Source organism: Lithobates pipiens, unplaced genomic scaffold (assembly GCF_037356315.1).
Source record: "Lithobates pipiens isolate NorthernLeopardFrog02 unplaced genomic scaffold, aLitPip1_a1.2 Scaffold_10, whole genome shotgun sequence".
Taxonomy (NCBI): Eukaryota; Metazoa; Chordata; class Amphibia; order Anura; family Ranidae; genus Lithobates; species Lithobates pipiens.
Genome location: NW_027507686.1, coordinates 53,837,333 through 53,859,003, shown reverse-complemented (window position 1 = coordinate 53,859,003; position 21,671 = coordinate 53,837,333). Strand labels below are relative to the sequence as shown.

General features: G+C 44.6%; 1 protein-coding gene across 2 annotated transcripts in view; it reads left to right on the top strand.

The window, feature by feature from the left end:
- Positions 1-21,671, top strand: part of GNAO1 (G protein subunit alpha o1) — a 364,707-nt gene that overhangs the window by 240,517 nt on the left and 102,519 nt on the right. For both annotated transcript variants that reach the window (XM_077455095.1, XM_077455104.1), the window contains exon 4: positions 8,820-8,980. In XM_077455095.1, coding sequence (XP_077311221.1) covers positions 8,820-8,980 — 161 coding nt within the window. The remainder of the gene's footprint in view (positions 1-8,819; positions 8,981-21,671) is intronic.

The following is a 21,671-nucleotide window of genomic DNA, read 5'->3' as shown; positions in this document are numbered from 1 at the left end:
CACCAGTAACAAAAAAATGGCCCCGACCCCTACCTGGACTATAAGTGGCCTTCACAGCAAGGAGCACATGGAAGGGCTTACGCATGAAAGACTGCTTGGTGAGTTGAGCTATGGAATGTTCTGTTTTTGTCTTTCATGCGTTTGACCTTCCATGTGCTCCTTGCTGTGAACGCCAGTTATAGGTGGGGGCAGGGGCCATTTGTTTTACAGAACAGGAGTGCCTAGGCACACTCGCATGTTAGGAAGCACTTTCGCTATTTTGCCAGAGGAATTCGAGACGGAAGCAAAATAATTCTATGCTTCTACTAAGATGGCAAGTCTTCACTTTTTGCATTCAGGTCCACTTTAAGCTGAAGGTTGAAGAATCGGGAGACCCTGTAAAGGTTTTGCTAATGGCCACATTTTGGTGTTTTGACCTTTTTAGAAGACGTCATTATTAACCGTTTCATTTGCATTTGCCTTGTATCACTTGCCCATTTGTTTTCTTGCCTATATATACTGTATGTTCTGCTGCATTGCTGATTGTATAATGGTGCTTGGTGATACTGTCATTTAAGAATGTGTACAGTACAGAATAATGCATCACCTCCTGCAGATAAGCATTTTTTTTTAGATGTCAACTTGGAGCACCATGCTATGCATTAAAGCACTTTGTATGCCTAAGAACAAAATGATACATATCTTTTCATCTAAACCAATTATCCATTATAATTATCTTTTCATTACCCTGTGTTTGCTAGGTTTGATTATACCTGACATTGTCATTTAGTTATTTTGTTTTTTGTATAGGGGCTTTCGTTTTAAACTGGAACTCCTGTGGTTTTTTTTTTCTTTCTATTTTTCACCACCCCAGGTTAAAAAAAAATGGAGTTTCTTCCTACGTACTCCACTCTCCAGTGCTGTCCCCAACGTTGTCATTTATCCAGCACCTGCGGTTCCCTGTGGGCTGGATGATGCTAGCATCATTATGCTCATTGCCTGTGAGCCCAGCCTGACGTTTACATGCGGTTACCCACAGGCTGGGCTTGGAGTGCTCCAGGACTGAGTGTGCCTCATTACACGAGTTCCACTCAGTCCTGGAAGAATGCCTGCTGCTGTAGAAAGGGGAAGCAACCATTACATCACTGGACTTGAAAATTAGGGATTTTAGGTTAAAAGGGGAGCAAAAAGGGTTAAAGGCAGAACCCTAAAGCTAAAGCTGAGTTCCACCCAAAAATTGAACTTCCACTGTTCAGATTCCTCCCCCTAGCCCCCCCCACCCCACCCCCTCTGGTGTCACATTTCAGTGGGAGGGTGGAGCAGATACCGGTCTAATACAGGTATTTGCTCCCACTTCTGGCAAAAGATCACCTCAATAACTGCACAGATCAAAGCCATGTCTGGCCCCACCTCCGCTGTTCCCTCTGCTGTCTTCTGGGAGACGCACAGGTCCCAGAAGACAGCAGACAGACGTGACTCATGCATGCTCAGTAGGGAACCAGGCTTTGGAGCCACAAGGCTTCACTTCCTGATTCCCTTACTATCAATAACAGCGCCTCAACCTGGAGCTGAGGGATGGGTCGGCTTCGGGTGAGGACATTGCGGGCGCCCTGGACAGGTAAGTGTCCTTATTTTAAAAGTCAGCTGCTGCAGTATTTGTAGCTGCTGACTTTTAATTAATTTTTTTTTTTTTTAACCACTTGGGTACCGCGCTATTGCCGAATGACGGCATTAGCGCGGACCTAGATTTCCGGGACTACGTCTATTGACGCGCTCTGTGATCGGCGAGTCCGTGAGACTCGCCTGATCACCGATCCGTGTAAGGGGTCGATCCCGACCCCTTATCACGTGATCAGCTGTCAGCCAATGACAGCTGATCATGTGATAGAACGGAGCCGGTAATCGGCTATTATTCCTCCTCGCGCTGACAGCGCGAGGAGAAAAAAAAAAAGCCGATCACCGGCGGCCGTGATCGGGACATCAGTCCCGATCACGGCCAGCAATGAAAGTCACCACATGCCACCTGCCAGTGCCCACCATCCTGAAGTTTAACAAAGTAAAAGTAAGTGCCCCCCGTCTGTGCCCATAATGCCCACAGTGCCACCCACAGTGCCACCCACAGTGCCACCCAATCTGCCTCAAAGGTTCTGCACCCCAGTGCCGCCCATCAGTGCCCAGCAGTGCCGCCCATCAGTGCCCAGCAGTGCCGCCCATCAGTGCCCAGCAGTGCCGCCCATCAGTGCCCAGCAGTGCCACCTATCAGAGCCACCTATCAGTGCCACCTATCAGTGCCCATCAGTCCCATCTATCTGTGGTACCTATCAGTGCCCATCCGTGCCACCCATCCGTGCCACTTATCCGTGCCACCCATCCGTGCCATCTTATCTGTGCCCATCTTTGCCCATCAGTGCCGCCTTATCTGTGCCCATCGGTGCCGCCTTATCTGTGCCTATTAGTGCCGCCTTAACTATGCCTATCAGTGCCCACCAGTGCAGCCTATCAGTGCCCACCAATGCAGCCCATCAGTGCCCACCAATGCAGCCTATCAGTGCCGCCTTATCAGCGCACTTCAATGAAGGAGAAAAATACAAATATATAACAAACTATTAAAACATGATTTTATTTATTATTTTTTTTTGCATCTTTTTTTGTTTGTTTAGCAAAAAATAAAACTCCGAGCTGTAACTAAATACCACCAAAAGAAAGCTCTATTTGTGGGAAAAAAATGATAAAAATTTCATTTGGGTACAGTGTTGTATGCCCGCGCAATTGTCATTCAAAGTGCATCAGCGCTGAAAGCTGAAAATTGGTCTGGGACTGAGGGGGGTTTAAGTGCCCAGTAAGCAAGTGGTTAAGGCAGAACTCCGCTTTAATATTCCCACTGTCAAAATGCCATCATTATAGAAAGAACAGATAATCTGTGCCACGTTTCAAGTGCCGCCTACAGTTGCCAATGTCAGAAAAATGCTTGCTGAAAAAAAGAAGTGATGAAGCACTGGAAAAGCCTGTTTGGCTAGGAGAGGCGTGCCAGAGAAACTGGAGTATTCAAGGAGATTTAGGCCACTACTTTGGTCGTTCTTTAGTGAGGAGACAGATGCCTGCAAAGGTCACTCTCAGAACTGTTGTTGAATAAAAAAGGGGATTAATAAGGGAGGTAAAATAGGTGCAGGACGGGTCCTCAGAGGTTGCCATTTTAGCTATGAAAGGTTTATAAACCAGAAAGTGTTAGGGTTTGTTCAAAGTAGAGAGACAAGTCGGGGTCCCAGGGATGGAGACGGTCTGCTGTGTGATGAGGGAGTCATTTAACCATGGCTGCTCCATTAAATAGGTCATTTATAATGAGATTTCTCCATTATGAATGTTAATTATTCATAATGAAATTTCCACTATGTATGGCTTTTGACTTCCAGGAAATTGAGAGATGGAGATTTCCATGTTTGGGCCATAGTTTGGTAGCTACGAATATTTGTGTTATGAGCATATAGCTGTGAAAAGGGATGTTGTCAGAAGGTTTAAGAAGGCAAACCTACCAAGGATCCTTTTGGAAATTGAAAAAGATTGCATTAATCATGGTATAATCCCTTATCCATAGGTGAGTCCACCAGATCTGGGTCATGTCATCAAACTCCTGATTCCCTCTGAAGCAAGAGGCGAAATAAGACAGGCAATTCTTGCAGGAGTAAAGTACGTGACCTATTCAGTTTTCCAGCATTTTTTTTATATTTCAAGAGCCACTTAAAACTTTTTTTAATCAAGTGAAGGCCAAAGCAAGTAATCTTTAATTGCAAAAGCAATTAAAAACTGTTCCATTATTTCTGTAGCCCATGACAGAATTTCCTTTATTTCTTGAATAAATAACACTCTAAAATATAGTGAGCAGTACACCCTTACTTTTTATTTATGCTAGCATTTGTAAATATGAAAGTCCTTCATAAAGTTAACATTCAAAATAAGGTTGAATATTGTAGAGGCACTTGTACGCAAGTATGTTTATTAATTATTCAGACATGAAAGAAAAACATTGTGGAGAAATGAAAGAAAACGCTTTTGGGTTGAAAATGACGACCGTCTTACCAAATGAAAATGCGCTCATCAGTTGGAGTGGCTTCTTTACGGGAGTGATAGCCTTGGTCTGAATAAGCACCCTCCATTTGTGTTCATTCTGTTTCTGAGCTTTTCATGAAATGGCCCCCTTCTCTCTCATTTCTAGAAGCTAGCGAGGCCCAGTTCTCCATCAGGAGGGGCTCCAGGACAGCACTTGGGGGGCAGGAAGCTGAATATTAGGCCCAATGAAAGATATACATTTCAAATGCAAATCCTGCCCAGTGTGCCCAGGGAGGGGGGATTTGTGTTAAAGGTTAGGCCCAGCATGGAATGCCCCCTGTAGAGGCACAAATATAAGTGCGTTGCTTCTCGCACACAATTAATTGGGCTCTGGGATCTAATGAAGCCTCACATTCAGATGTCAAAAGCATTTTTGCTCTGATGGGCATGATATAGAATGAACTACTATAATGGTGATGTAATTTAACTCCTGTTTTCAGAGCCTTATCAAATGAAACTAGTTTTTAATAAACTGTTGCAGGAGTACATTTGTTTTTTTTGTTTTGTTTTTTTTATACACACCTATGAAATTGTCTCTTTTATGCATACAGTGGGTAGTATTTTGTAAAGGGGCTATCGACAATATTTCTTTGCTAAGCGTTTTTTGCAAATATGTCTAGACATACAGACTAGACAGATCCATGAGACCCTTCAACTGTTGGGTACGGATACCAGAATATCCTGCTCACCATACAGAATCTTCTGGCATTTTCCTCAAAAACAGTTATTTCCTTGAGCACTATTTTTTCTATCATAGGTAGCCATTGGATAATGAGTGTAAGTGGAGTTTTCCATAGAGCATTAAAATAGTTCATCATTAAATCTTAGGCTGGCCATAAACAAGGGAATTAATTCCTGCAACTATGGGTTGTAGGGAAAAAAATTCCTAGACCCCATTATCAACACTATTGACGTAGGAGTCCCTCCCGCGCTGCCATTGCACCTTCCTGGCGAGGGAAGCCGTCACTCCTGGGGGAAATCAGTGATTATTGCTAGAGGCTATAACAGCTGCTAGCAGCAATCGCATGTAGAAATGGTTGTACCCAAGTTGATCGATCAATCAATCAACTTTAGTGCATTCAGCCTGCCCATACATAGTTCAAATGTATGGACTGCTTTAGGAACTGACTGAAGATTTTCTAAACTGTCCAGTCATATGCCAATTTTAACTTTTTTTCTGAAACCGTAATGTTCTGCCTAGGTATGGTCAAAATGTCACACGACTAAGGCAGGAGAACAAGGACCATGAAAATCTGACTTCGTATATGTTCTTTTCATTGATGGGGAATGTTGTGTAATGTTTCAGAAGGACTTTTGTTCTCCTCTGAAAGGAAAGCACAATCAGGAAAAGAGGCTCTTTGGATACTTGAATCGTGACACTTTATATTGTGGATTTGATTATCTCACACTTTTGCTGCATTTGACATCTCACACGGGGAAACAACTAGATGTAGAGTGGTTGCTGGTAGTCAAAAGGAACAACATTCCGATCAGCTCTAAATCCAGAAATCGGGGAGGAAGTGCACCTAATTCCCTTACTGATGGCCCTAGACAGGGGATGATCACCCTATTGGGCAGTGTTTATCCATATTGGGTGATCATTTTCCAGATGAAACAAGCAAGCTGTTCATAGCTTTGATATTTTAATTAGTCTACCTTCATTTGAAGTCAGGTTAGCAGCAGCTGTACATTGAAGGGAAAACTCACAATTAAAATACTTTTGCCACTTTCTTGTAACATGAAAGCCTATTGGATAGAAAGCATTCCAATGGATAATCTCTCAACACAGCCGCTGATGAGCATATCAATGCAAATAACCGCTTTAGGTGTACTCCCAATGTTTTTTTTTTTTTAATATTAAACCTCAGCCTTAACCTCAAACTGGCACCTAAACCTAACCCTTTAGCCTGAACCCAAACCTAGTCTTTAACCTACTCCTATCAATGACTTTTAAATCTATCACAAACTTTCAATTCAAGCTAAGAATATTATTAAAATAAAGTGCATACGCATAGTTTATGGTCAGTAAAAATCCAATGTCAAACCATTACGAGCCCTAGAGCTACGGACAGCTGAAATGATATGCAACCCTTAGACTTTTCCTGTGGTTCAAGCTTGGCCTTGCCCACTCATCCTTATTGTCCTTTAATGTAATGACCAGCCTCTAAATTTACAGGCTCCATAAACAAACATAAATCTGGTCATACACTGTAATTATTTTTCTTACAGCCAGCAGACTGTACATCCACACTAGTAAGGTTGATGGAGGAATCCCCCTGCTAGGACATTCAATTCTAACAGTGGGACCTGCAGCTATCAAAACACACTGGTGAGCAGCTGTATCCTATCAGCAATATGTACCAGCAGGGACTTCCACACACTGATCGAAACTAGGACAGTCCCTGCTGAATCAACTACATGTTAGTCAGTGTATGGTCAGCTAAAAGGAGAAGTACAACCAAAGCTTGTTTGGCTGTACTCCTATGAATCACAGGAGTGCAGTTCCTTTTGCACTTCTGTGACCCATTTTGCCCAGAGGGCTAATGTCTGCTGAGGTCACAGAGCTGGTCCAGGCTCTGGCAGGATCGTGATAATGGAGTCAGGATCCACCCACATGCCTAGACCGGCACCCAGGCTAGCTTCTCAGCAAGCTGCTAAGGGGCTCAGCCGACCGCTCCTGCCACAGCTTAGTGTTCCAATGATTGAGGCGGGGGCAGAGCAGGGTTGTGGTTACTGACAGTCACCAGCTATCTGCTCACGGAGCCCTGAGAAATAGCAGTTTAACACCACTAAGGCCGCGTACACACGAGAGGATTGTCCGTCCAACTTAGTCCGCTGAAACGTGTTTCAGCGGACAATCCGCTCGTGTGTGGGCTTCAGCGGACAGTCTGGCGGACTAAGTCTTTCGGAATTTCCGTAATACAGTCCGTCCAAACTTGGTTTCAGCGAACAGTCCGCTCGTGAGTAGGCAAGTTGGACGGACTAAGTATGGCGCATGCTCAGAAAGGATTTACACGGCCGAAGGTTGCATTGCAGTGTATTGGACGTCGTATTTCTAGTCCCGTCGTACGTGCTGTACACGTCATCGCGCAAGCTTTCAGCGGACTGTCTGTTCATCGTGTGTGGTCAAGTCCGTTCAATCAAAAGTAGGACGGACTGTCTGTCGGATTGTCTGACGAACTTAGTTGGCCAGACAATCCGCCCGTGTGTACGTGGCCTTAGTGTTAGAGCCAGCTGGGTGACAGATGCAGCATTAGATAAGTAGGATTCTGAGGGGGAAAAGAATCCCATACATCGTTTAACTGCTTCCCGAGTTATACTGCAACAGATTGGCTCCCCTGCGCAAAATGTTGTAGCTATGTGTCGGCTTGCGGGGTCGAGATAGCAGGCGCGCGCCCGCTACACAGCAGAGGTTCCGATGCTTGTGGCAGACGGTCGGGATGACCGCCGGCCACGAGCGTTCATGAGCAGGAGACACAGAACAGGGATGAGTGTGTGTAAACACACTTTTCTGTTCTGACAGGCGTGACAGATTGTGTGTTCCTATTAATTAGGAAGCATGATCCGTCACTTCCTTTAGTCAGTCCCCTCCCCCTTCAGTTAGAATCACCTCAGGGAACACAGTTAACCCCTTGCTCGCCCCCTGGTGTTAACCCCTTCACTGCCAGTGACCTTTTTACAGTAATCAATGCATTTTTATAGCATTGATCGCTGTATTAATGCCAGTGGTCCCAAAAATGTGTCAAAATTGTCCGACTGCCATAATGTTGTAGTCACGATAAAAATCGCAGATCACCACCATTACTAGGAAAAAAATAATAATAAAAATGCTATAAATCTATCCCCTATTTTGTAGACGCTATAGCTTTTGCACAAACCAATTAATATATCTCTTATTGCAAATTTTTTTTTTTCTTAAAAAAATATGTAGAAGAATACATATCGGCCTAAACACCAAAAATTGCGTTAAAAAAAATGGGGACATTTTATTATAGCAAAAAGTAGAAAATATTATGGGCTTTTTTTTCCTCAAAATTGTCTTTTTTTTTTTTTGTTTATAGCGCAAAAAATAAAACCTGCAGAGGCAATCGCATACAACCAAAAGAAAGTTCTATTTGTTGTAAAAAAATACATACATTTTGTTTGGGTGCAATGTCACAAGACCGCGCAATTGTCAGACGCAGTGCGTGAATCACAAAAAGTGCTCTGGTCAGGGAGGCGGTAAATTTTTCCGGGGCTGAAGTGGTTAAGGCTTGTGGGGCTGGTGGGGGATTAGGTCAATACAATTTTTTACAGAAAAAGGTCAAGAGTTTCATATAACTTCAGCTGGTTCATCCCATGGATCTCCTGATGATGTTGGCAGTGTATTTTCTGAAGATAACCACCATGTTTGCACTTTTTAATTGCATGCTTAGTTTGCATTGCCTAGATTTCCAGCAAGGTAATATGCAATCTCTGTGTCTGCAGTAGATTAATCTTTTCCTGTAGTGGTATGTATACAGTAAGTGCACCTTTGTGGTAACAGTATTTTTTTGTTTTGTTTCCATTGTAGCTGATTTAACGATTCCCATTCTTAAAATAGTAATTTTTGTAGTCTGTCTTTTCCATAGACTTAGCAGTGGTTAGTATCTGTACACGTAATCAGAGCAAAGTGCTGAGGTAAGGGGATGCAGAGGCAAACTCCTTGGGTGATCACTTTATCTAACTTGCTTTTTTTTTTTTTCTGTCTTTCGCAGGCTGATGCCAAAATGGTGTGTGATGTGGTGAGTCGCATGGAAGATACAGAACCTTTCTCTCCTGAACTGCTCTCGGCTATGATGAGACTTTGGGCAGATTCTGGAATTCAGGAATGCTTCAACCGATCCAGAGAATATCAGCTTAACGACTCTGCTAAATAGTATGTAGCCAGTTCATGTGGTAAAATGTTTTAATCAGAGAAGAATTGGGCATGGAAACTTGTATTTTGAATGGGTCCTTTTACATGGACCTGTGGTATGACTTGCTTCAAGATTCCAGGCTAGAGGTGCTTAGGCATTTTAATGTATTTGTCCCAAATGTGGGTAATTTGATGAAAACGTCATAAATGCCATTTGGGCTAATATGGCTCTTAGCCTGGGTTCTCACTAGCACGATCTCAGATCACATGCGATCTCTGAGCAATGCAAGTTCAGCCATAGGGTTGTATGGCTGAACTCGCATTGGATTCGCACAGAGAATACTGCAGGGACTTTTTTCCCCGCACTAGAATCTGATCGCATGCGATCCGATTCCTGTGCGAGTTCACAGTTCGCACTGCAATCTGTGACTTAAACTGCAGGTGTCATTAACTTTGTTAATGACATCCACAGCAGTTCGCACAAGGCAGTGTGAACTGCCTGCGGGAACAGATGCTGGAATTGCGCTGGTTCCCACATAGCACTAGTGTGAACCCAGGGTTAGAGTTGCACACCTAGGTATAGAAAGAGTACTATGGGAAAAGTTTTTTGCTTCATGTCACTGCAAAACTCCATTAATTATAACGGGCAAGTCTACTCGGGAATGGATATTTCACTTTTTCTCTAATGGCAGAGTGGGCTTGTAGACAAGGTAGCAGCTTTGACTCCTCCGTCCCTTGATTGACATTGATAAGGTTTGCAATAGGCACAGAGAAGTAGCCCCATTTGCATTGTGTGTACTGGCACGGCCCACCCCATCAGACTCTGACTACAAAAGCGTTCTCCTTTGTGAAGTGGTAGGTAGTTGCAATTATGCAATTTCCTGGTTTACCGCAGAAGAATAAAGGTTGTTGGTGCTTGAGGTCCTGGGTCTGAACACCTGCCATAACCATATTATGGGTTTCATGCTTTGTTGGTTTTATTTTATGGAGAATTCAACAAGAGGGGTTGAAACAGATAGTTGGGCAGGATCATGAATAATGGCAAGGTGGACAGAAACAGAATTAGAGATTACGTGAAGGAGATTTCTGTGTCGGAGGAATACAAGATGCCATCAGACTTCTCTAATGAAAAAGCCAACTCCAGCTTTTTCAAAGTGTTACACCCATTTTTAGAGTGGAACATGTTGCCAAGCAAACTTCTCCCAAACCCTCAGTATGGGGGTGGGGGTTTACTCCCAACCATGCCATTCATTCACAGAGCTGCCACCATGGCAAATGGACTTGTAGCTCTCAATGGAATACAAATGCGATAATCGCCACAGTCCTAGTCCATTGACACTTCCTCCAGCCCTCCAACTGTAAACATGTACGTCTGTATGGGCAGGGAGCTGTAGGAAGCATCTGCAGGAGCCTGGCAATGCTTTGCAGGCTTCACTTCTTCTGGAAGTGTGATTACCTGACCCCTGAATTCCCCTGCCTATCCATCTCCCGCTTCCATATAGAGGGCATTTCAGACTTCCTGTTATTTTTTATACTTCCTTTTTAGAGACTACAAAAGTGATATTTGATGCCTTCTATCATGAGGAGTGAGACTCAGGGGAGGTACACAAAAGAACTGGTTGAGTGTTAGATCTTTCCACTGAAGTCCTTTATGTATTAAAAAGAAACAAAAAGTCAGTAGGTGATTCAAGTTGGCAGCTTCTGCCAAAAACTAGATTATCTGCCATGGGTGGACTGACCTTTTAAATTATAGCCTCCAGCATGAATCTTCTTGTTTCAGAATTCTGAGTGACCTTAAATGCATGTTACTTTATTTAAAAGCTGTACTAACCACATTCATAAATATACTGGTAATCTATTCTTGGACAGAAATTAACATTTAAGATATATTATATTCAAGCATTTTTAAAAAAAAAAATACAGCTTATTTACATTTGATATAATTAGAGGTCGACCGATATGGGTTTTTCTCTGGCCGATGCCGATATTTAGAAATCATGGCGGCCGATAGCCGATATATGATGCCGATTTTTTTGGGCCGATATGTTAGGCCGATTTTATTTTATTTATTTATTTTTAATCCCCCTTGATCTAACACACCTTTCCCACTGGGGCGTTTTTTAAGGCGCTTTTGGGCTAAAAATAGCGCCTGTAAAGTGCCTGCAAAATGGCTCCCCTGCAGTCTGTGTGAAAGACAGAGTGCTTTCACACTGAGGCGATGCGCTGGCAGGATCTTAAAAAAAAAAGTCCTGCAAGCAGCACGTTTGGAGTGGTGTATACCGCTCCTCCACCACTCCTGCCCATTGATATGAATGGGCACCACTGCCGAAGCGCATGCAATGCGATTTGGCAGCGGTGCTTCATGGGCGCATTTAACCTCTTCCTTGGCCGCTAGCTGGGTTATATGTGCCCCACTAGCAGCCAAATAGCACCGCTAAAATGATGGTAAAGACTTGCGTTTTACCATCAACGTCTGCCCGCTCCAGTGTGAAAGCAGCCTTCATAAGTGATACAGAAAATTTCTTACACTTAAAGCGGAGGTCCACCCTAAAATGGACCTTCCGCTCATCGGATTCCTCCCCCCCCTCCGGCGCCACAATTGGCACCTTTCAGGGGGGAGGGGGGTGCAGTTACCTGGATAATCCAGGTAACTGCACCCACTTCCGGGCTAGCTCTCTGCGGAAAGGGGCGTAGATTACGCCCCTTTCCGCAAGTGCCCGCCCCCTTCCGCAAGTGCCCCGCTGCCTGCTGGGAAACACACAGATCCCAGAGGCAGCGGGGACCGTCCTCATTGCGCAGCGCGGCTCGCGCATGCGCAGTAGGGAACCGGGAAATTAAGCCGAAAGGCTCCATTTCCTGATTCCCATACCCAAGATGGCGGCGGCAGCACTCGAGTGTCGATCTAGAGATCGGCTTCGGGTGCCGACATCGCGGGCGTGCTGGGCGGGTAAGTGTCACTATTTTAAAAGTCAGCAGCTGCAGTATTTGTAGCTGCTGGCTTTTAAAAAAAAAAAAAAAAAACGCGGAGTCCCGGCGGACTCCCGCTTTAAACATTTATTAAACAAAACAAACCTCCAATCAGTTTACTTGTATGTATGATCTAGATTAAAAAAAAAAAAAACCTATATATTAAATAAAAACGGGTAGCCAAAACTTTTGGACAAAAAAAAAAAAATGGGCTAACTTTACTGTTTTTATTTTATTTTTATTTTTTAAATGGTGTATTTTTTTCCCCAAAAAATGCATTTGAAAGACCTCTGTGCAAATGCCGTGTGACATAAAATATTGCAACAACCGCTATTTTATTCCCTAGGATCTCTGCTCAAAAAATATATATAATTTTTGGGGGGTCTAAGTGATTTTCTGGCAGAAAATACAGGATTTTTACTTGTAAGCAACAAGTGTCAGAAAAGATTTAGTCTTTAAATGGTTAAACTGAGAACTTCTACACAGAGATGACTTCATTCATTCAGAAGTGTAAACATTGTATCATTTAGTTCTTTTCTTGGCAGTCTGCCCAGAGAGGAGGAAAGTGTTGCTATGACGACTCAGGCAACTCACACTGACTTCTTACAGAAGTCATTTCAAAGTCCCGCTGTAGAATCGGCTTTTTATCAACACAATCGGCCGATGCCGATTATTTAAAAAACGGCAAATATCGGCCGGCCGATATATCGGTCGACCTCTAGATATAATGTACTTGCAGTAAAAAAAAAAAAATAATAATCTGCTGTTTAAACCTGAGATATGGGTTGTACAAGGTGTTCACAAGTTTTGCTGTCAAAGCCACTTTGCACTCGCCTCTCCGGTGCAAAGGGACAGGTTCACTATAATGCAGCCAGGTTACTAGGCAGGGCGCTTAAAAAAAAAGGGGGGGACCCTATTTAAGCTCCTAATAAAAAGATTGCAGGAAGAACTCACCACAGTAATGTCCTCTGCCCCCCTTCACATCACCCACCCACCAACGCAGTTTTATATCACCCCACCACTGTAGTGTCCTTTGCCCCCCACAGTAGTATCCTGTACTCCCAATGCAGTGTCTTCTACTCCTTCACATCACCCCTCCCCCCATAGTGTCCTTTGCCCCTCACCCAATAACAGTATCCTCTGCCTCCCTTCACATCTCACACACCCTACCCGCCCCCCCCCCCCCCCCCAGACTGTGGTATCCCCCCCCCCAATTAGTGTCCTCTACACCCCGGCATGGCAGTTTCCTCTGTCTCCCTATCCCACAAAGCAGTATCCTCTGTAGTATACTGACTCCCGGCCACACAGAGTGCTGGATATGGGCTCCCCCTGGCTGGATGCTGAGGCAGGGAATAGGAGGGGCTCTGTATGTAGACACTCTGTGGGCGGTATCCTGTTACACTGAACAGCTGGGCTCTCTCCCTCCTCCATGTACTGTGAGGCCAGCTCCTCTCCCACGAGAGACAGAAGATGTGGCCAGATCTATGGGGGTGCTCCCCAGATTTCAGTTGTGGCCCCCCACCAGGAACAGGGACATTGTGGCCACTGAGCTTCTCTCCAATCCCCACACTCAGGGCTGCAACAAGAAGCGGAGGACAGAAGTGTCAGCGGCAGAAAGGAGGAGGTGCAGGCTTTCTCCCATCCTGTTAGTGGAGTGCTCCTGTATAGAGTACCTGTACCATGCCTGCCGTCTCTGGCTGTCTCCCTTGTACCATGCCTGAAGTCTCTGGCCGTCTCCCTTGTACCATGCCTGAAGTCTCTGGCCGTCTCCCTTGTACCATGCCTGAAGTCTCTGGCCGTCTCCCTTGTACCATGCCTGAAGTCCCTAGCCGTCTCCCTTGTACCATGCCTGAAGTCCCTGGCCGTCTCCCTTGTACCATGCCTGAAGTCCCTGGCCATCTCCCTTGTACCATGCCTGAAGTCCCTGGCCGTCTCCCTTGTACCATGCCTGCGGTCCCTGGCCGTCCCCCGTACCATGCCTGCGGTCCCTGGCCGTCCCCCGTACCATGCCTGCGGTCCCTGGCCGTCCCCCGTACCATGCCTGCGGTCCCTGGCTGTCCCCCGTACCATGCCTGCGGTCCCTGGCTGTCCCCCGTACCATGCCTGCGGTCCCTGGCTGTCCCCCGTACCATGCCTGCGGTCCCTGGCTGTCCCCCGTACCATGCCTGCGGTCCCTGGCTGTCCCCCGTACCATGCCTGCGGTCCCTGGCTGTCCCCCGTACCATGCCTGCGGTCCCTGGCTGTCCCCCGTACCATGCCTGCGGTCCCTGGCTGTCCCCCGTACCATGCCTGCGGTCTCTGGCTGTCTCCCGTTCCATGCCTGCGGTCTCTGGCTGTCTCCCGTTCCATGCCTGCCGTCTCTGGCTGTCTCCCGTACCATGCCTGCCGTCTCTGGCTGTCTCCCGTACCATGCCTGCCGTCTCTGGCTGTCTCCCGTACCATGCCTGCCATCTCTGGCTGTCTCCCGTACCATGCCTGCCATCTCTGGCTGTCTCCCGTACCATGCCTGCCGTCTCTGGCTGTCTCCCGTACCATGCCTGCCGTCTCTGGCTGTCTCCCGTACCATGCCTGCCGTCTCTGGCTGTCACTTCTGCCTGTTGCCTCTTCCTTCCCTCTATCAGCTATCACCTCTGCCCCCATGTCCCCCAATAACCCTCCTATCCCCATCCTCTTCCCCCTCAGCGATCATAGCCTTTTCCATCCCAACTCTCCCACCCCACAATCCCTATTTCACCCCACCCTATACTACCTACCAAAAATGGTATTGGTGCATCCCTAATATATACGGTACATCTTGAATTTATTTGACAATCAAAAATGTTGGCGTCTTCTTAAATCTCCCAGTGTAATTTATTTCAATTCAGAGGCTGTCCTTGGAAATATGACATTCATCAGACACTATAGAACTGGAGGGTAGGACATGCTCTCCCATTAGCACAGGAATATCTGTGGCATTTCTTTTATTCAGATTTAGTGTGGGTTGGTGCTTAAATGATAGCAAACACAATCGTTAATATAGGCCTTCTGCTGCCATGTAGAGAGAATCCTACTGCATCCCTTGTACCCTGGAGAGAACAACACATCTCCGGGGTACAAGGGATGCAGCCATCATTCAGCCACTCCCTTTCCAGCCACCCACGTATGTGCAGGCATCATTCCACTGCCACTTTCTCCCCCCCCCCCCCCCCCCCCACGATAATGAAAGGCATTAATCATGTTTGGAAGGCACAGTGGTGTCTTACTCCGTTACACTAGCCCTCGCCGTCGTACAATTGACACGGAGACAGGAGAGGCTGCCCAGCTGTAAAATCTCCATGCTGGAGGCTTCCCCATTGCTCCCAGCCAATCCTTCTGCATCTCGGTAAATCCCTGGTTTCCATAGCAACTCCAAGATCTCTGCCTGCTTATGCTGCTGCTCAATGCAGATCATATCAGAAGATGGCAATCTATGTGTACAGAGTGCTGTGTCTCTCTATGTAAAGTCACCAGGCCAGGAACAGTGTGTGTGTGAAAATCTAATCTTTACATGTGTCTCTCAATTCTGCCTGTGAGATTAAAATTTTTTTTCTTTAATCCTATGTAATTACATTATAATATAATGCAAAAGTCATTCAAGGTGTACCTGTCAGTGATGGACACGTTGGGGTTGATTTACTAAAGGCAAATATACTGTGCAGTTGCTCCAGAGCTTAGTCAATTATGTAAAGCTTCACTTTGAAAAGAATACTCAATCACATGCAAGGAATATTTTTTAAAAAATAAAAATTTTCTTGCACGTTTGGATGATAGAAATCACCCGAGCTTTCCCCTCATTTCAGAGCAACTGCACTTACATTGCACAGTATATTTGCCTTTTAGTAAATCAACCTCTGTTGAACTTGTAGTAATGTGACCTGACACAACCTATTCATAGCAGTGGCAAACTTCCATCCCTGATATAGTCTAAACAGCAGAGAGGAGGAAAAAGTGGGCCTTTGTATGAGGCCTGTCACTGAATCAATACCTTGTAAATATTAAATTATTGTTGATTTACAAATCAAGTTAAAAGGTAAATTAATTATTGATCACAAGTCAAGTTAAAAAGTATATAGATAATCATTGGTATAAGACATGATATATTATGGATAACAATTCATTTTATATAAATACAATTATTATACAAAGTAAACGTAAAATACAACATGATTAGCAATACAATTTCATAAGTCACTCATCCATTAAAGCAGTAGTAAAGTCTTTTTTATAAGTTTAACCTACAGGTAAGCCTATAATAAGGCTTACCTGTAGATAAAAAAAAATCTCCTAAACCTGTATGGCTTAGGAGATATTCCCCTCGCAATGGCGCATGCGCATAGGGGCTTTTCGGCTGAAAGTCCGGCAGACACCGGACCCTGCCGGAAAGAAATCTCCCGCACGCATTCGCGGGAGTGACAATATTGCGGCTCCGGCCACTCACAGCGCCGGAGCCGCGATACTCGTAAGGCACACCGAGGGAACATGTCAGCTCCCTCGGCGGGGTTCGGGTGAGATGTCGGGGCCTCGTTCTAAGGTAAGTATTTCATAATGAGCTAGTATGAGGTGCATTCTAGCTCATTATGACTTTTCCCTTGCAGGTCAGAAAAAAAAGAAAAGAACGATTGAATAAACATAAGCAAATGCGCTTTAGTGAGCCAAACATGTCTGGGCATCTGTTCAATGTATACTTAACGCGTTTCATGGCTCACAGCCATTCATCAGGATTAAATGCTCTGGAAATAAATCAATAACATATCTATAAATATGGGATACCCTTAGAATTGAGAAACCATCTCTCAAAAAAAAAAAAAGTCTTGCAGAAGAGACCAATAGCAACGCCCAACCTGTCCAAGGGTGGACGGGGGGCAGGGATGATCTCACCCGGAGCTGAGGTGAGGAATGCCATCCAGACTTGAGAAAGCAGCCAGGTGACCATATCACGACCATGTGAATGTTGTGTCTGCTTAACAGCCTACACTGCTCTGCAAGGATATGTAAATAAAACCATGTAAAATTAATGAAAAGACAGGTATGGGGGCAGGACCTTGCCTCCTATATCATGTCTTATAATGGTTATCTATATACTTTAACTTGATTTGTGATCAATAAATAATTTACCTTTTTAAATTGATTTGTAATCAACAATAATTGAATGATTAATATGAACAAGGTATTAATTCAGTGACAGACCTCATACAAAGTCCCATTTTTTTTCCTCTTCTTTGCTGTTTACTCCATGTTGAGCTGTTTATGATGTGCCAGATTCATTCAAAGAAAATACAGACTTATATTTGTTCATAAGCCGCTAGGAGGAATAATTGATTCCACATCTAGAATATTGGTGTTCAGCTGAGGGGATGCTGGTGCAGCAAAGGCGAGTATGAAAGCAAAGGGAAAGTCTTTTTTTTTAGGGCTCTTTCACCCATAATGCAGTGACCTGTGTTTTTTCTGCACTGGATCAATGCATATCACTGCTAGGGCACATAGAGTGAATGGGGCACATAGAAACCAATTGTTTTCTAAGACACTGGTGGGATGTGCTGTATGGTGTGGACATGTTAAAATTGGAATAACAGTTAGGCCGGCCATACATAGTGCAAATTTCTTTGGTTGCAGGAAAGAAATTCACTCGATCCTCTGATCAACAGATAGTGCTGACAGGGGAATTCCACCTGCGAGACATTGTCTTGAAAGCCATCCCCACTGGGAGAAAACCGTGGTTATCGCTGGTGGCAGTAGAAGCTACTAGCGATAATCACAAGTGAATCCGGCAGGCTGGTTGTATCCAAGCTCATCAATCCATCAACTTGGTACATTTAGCCTGCCCATTAAAGGTTCGAATCTCGCCCGGTTCCTGCTTAAACCGGCTGAGATTTGGACCGTGTATGGCTGGCCTTAGGATTTAAGAAACATTTAGATATTATTATTACCTTGTGAGAGTAGCAGTGACATCATTACTGCTCTGTACATAGCAGTGCGCATGTGTGGAGAGCAGAGCTGTGGGAGAGACCTGGCAGGCTCCGCCCACTACAGGCTGCCAGCAGACAAACTACAGGAGGGGGTGGAGACCAGACCAGTCACCCTGCACAAGGAGAGAGAACAGCAGTAACTGGTCATTACAGGAAGTTCCTGTGCAAAGGTACATTTTCACACTGGATCTGTAAGAAATGCCCAAAACGCACCACAATTCAAGAAATACACATGACTCTTGTATTCAATATTTTCTTATTCCAGAGTTCAAATTTAGCTAAATTAAAAAATCACATTGCATTGGTCAGTCTAGCTATGCATGCCTCTGTACCTTTTAAGGAGAAATGGGATATTCTCCAAATAAACTTGCTGTCATTTTAGATCTTGGGGTTTGTCTTAAAGGGGCTGATTGCTGGAGGATGCTTCTATTTTCTAAATGGTAATGACCTCACTCATAGTTGAGCTATTAGTTGATTGGGTGTTTGAGGTGTTGAAGTTGATATATGAACAGACCCCTCCATTAGTGCTAACAACACCGATGGACGAATATTCCGCTCCCACTCTATTTTAAAAGGCGACCTCAACCTCTGGATGGAGCCGCTTTTAGACCAACAATTTTCCATCAGTCTCCTATACTTTTTCAATCGAGGAATGTCCGACAGAAAGGCAACTGACAGGGCCACCCAAGCTTGCCCGGTTTCTTTTGGAACTGGACAATGTTTTTAATCTTTTGCAAAATATTATTTGGGATTCTTTTAAATTAATCTTCCAGGACACTTTACACTAGATCAGGGCGCTCCAAACTTTTTAAAAAAAAACTGCCGGTTTATGGTCCTTCAGACTATACAGGGGCCTGACTGTGGCCATTGGGAGTAAAAAATATCCTGGCGTCAGTGGGAGTAGACAATGCATCTTTGGTATAAGGGGATGAATGGTGCCCCATCATTGATGTCAGTGGGAGAAAGTGTCCCCCTACTGCTATCAGTAGGAAGAATAGTGCCCCATTATTGCTGTCAGTGCGATTAATAGTTCCCCGTCATTGGTGTCAGTGGAAATAATGGTGCCCCATTGTTGTCATTTTGAGAAATGGTGCCCATCAATGGGAGAAATAGTGCCTCATTGTTAGTAGCAGTAATATTTCCCCATTGTGTCAGTGGGAGGAATAGCGTCTTGCATGATTGCAAGGAAAAGTGCCTTAAGGGTCGCACCCGGCCCACGGACACAGCTTGGAGACCCCTACACTAGATGACTATCTTCAAAGAGAATCTGTCATTTTGCCCAATGCAGTCTCGGCTAGAGACACTACCCCTTCATCAGGGCTACAAAACAAGCAAAAGGTCATGAATATAAAAATGAATATGCAAGTACAAATAATGAACATAAAATCAATCGATATATACCTATTTGCATATAATGGCTGACTCCAGTAAATAGCAGACCCAAAGATAATATCTTACATACAGACATCAAAGGTCACAATACTTAATTTGCAAACTGTAAAATGAATTTGACACCCTTGAAAACAGAACAATATTACAGTCAACATTGTCCTTTTTTTATTGAGATGTTGCTTACCATTTTATTCATTTTACTGATTGCTAATGAAGTATTGTGACCTTTGATGTCTGTATGTAAGATATTATTCTCTTTGAGTCTGCTATTTACTGGAGTCAGATATTATGTGCAGATGGGTATACACCCTTGGATTTTTATGTTCATTATTAACTTGTATGTACACATTTTCTTTTTTATTCATGACCTTTTACTTTTATAAGATATATATATATATATATGTGTATATATATATATATATATATATATATATATATATATATATATATATATATATATATATATATATATATAGTGTGTTTGTGTATAAGTCGGCACTGCGCTGTGCTAATCGCAGGCAGTGAGACATTTCCTGATGTCTGTCTGCAGTTGCGACAATGTCTCACTGCCTGTGATTAGCCCAGCGCAGTGCCGACTTCCTGGCGGGCTCTGCACGTGGGCTGTGCGAACACGCCGGAGCTCATCTCTAGTGGGGACAGTGTTTTGGGAACATTGTGTTTACATGTGTGGGGACACTGGGCCAGTGATCAGTGTGTAAAAAGCTGTAAAGAACAGCTCATACTCACCGGCTGGCTGCAGCAATCTGCTCTCCTCTCCCTGACAACTTCCGTGTGAGGAGAGGAGAGCCGATCGCCTAGCAACCAGCTCTATTTACATCACATGACAGCTCTGATTGGACACAGCTATCATGTGATCATGAGGGCCAATCACAGAGCCCTCCTGCAGATCGGAGATGCGCCGAGTCCAAGTGACATGAGCATATCGGGATTGCGCCGCTGTACAGGCACGCACGCGCGATCTCCCTCCTGAGGGACGTTCCTGAAAGTACACTCAGGAGGAAGCTCCCACCCAGCTGTATATGTGCAGTGGGAGGTGGTTAAAGCAGTAGTAAAGCTTCTAAAATGTTCCCCCGCAAAGGTAATATAATGTGCTAGTAATGCATTGCATACTAGCATATTATGAAAGACTTGCCTTACCCTCCATTGGCGCGCTGTCTTCGCTGATGGGGATTTCATCTTCACCCGGTCTTTCCTACCGGGTTCGTGGGCTCCGGCCATCTGACTGGCCGGGTTGCATTATAAACTTACCTGTAGGTAAAAATGTCACACGAGTTTACTACCCCTTTAAGTACTGAATATTTCCATGTGATCAAACCGACAAATGGATTGGTGCAGGAATGCTGCTGGGACTAGCAAAGATGAGACTCCCCAGGAGGGATGTGGGTGTACAAACATTTATATAATGCTAACTGTCCAGTCATCTTTACACTGTCCACACAGAATAGTTTAACTTGTCAGTTAGGTACCATTCACATTACCACGTGCCGTACATGGCAACACACATTAAGTGCACTGGGGCAATGCAGTGCCCTTCATTCTGAATAGCGCCACAATGCACCTACTGTTCTGTGCAAAGCAAGGTAATGGATTCATGCACTATTTTTTGCCATTGCAGTGCAATGCATATTTGTGTGGCTTTGCGTGTTTCCCCAGCAATGAACATCTGTTTAAAGTTGTTGTCGGGGTACCATTCAGCATGAAAGTCACCAGATTGTACCAATGCACCTAATGTGCAGGAATGCTGCTGGGACTAGCAAAGATGAGACTCCCCAGGAGGGATGTGGGTGTACAAACATTTATATAATGCTAACTGTCCAGTCATCTTTACACTGTCCACACAGAATAGTTTAACTTGTCAGTTAGGTACCATTCACATTACCACGTGCAGTACATGGCAACACACATTAAGTGCACTGGGGCAATGCAGTGCCCTTCATTCTGAATAGCGCCACAATGCACCTACTGTTCTGTGCAAAGCAAGGTAATGGATTCATGCACTATTTTTTGCCATTGCAGTGCAATGCATATTTGTGTGGCTTTGCGTGTTTCCCCAGCAATGAACATCTGTTTAAAGTTGTTGTCGGGGTACCATTCAGCATGAAAGTCACCAGATTGTACCAATGCACCTAATGTGCATTGCGATAAAGCACACATTTGCAAGGGAGGCACTGTCAGGTAAGTTATACAGGGCCCCCTTGATTGCTAGTGGCAGCCCTGTCTCCAGGGCACAGGGTGAAAAAAGGTCGTCCGTGATCCTGGTAGAGCCATGGTTTGGCAGTTTGTGGAGGTCAATGTGCCAGATTTCAGTGCTCCAGGAAAATTAGGGCACAATGGTTTTGCTTTAAAAA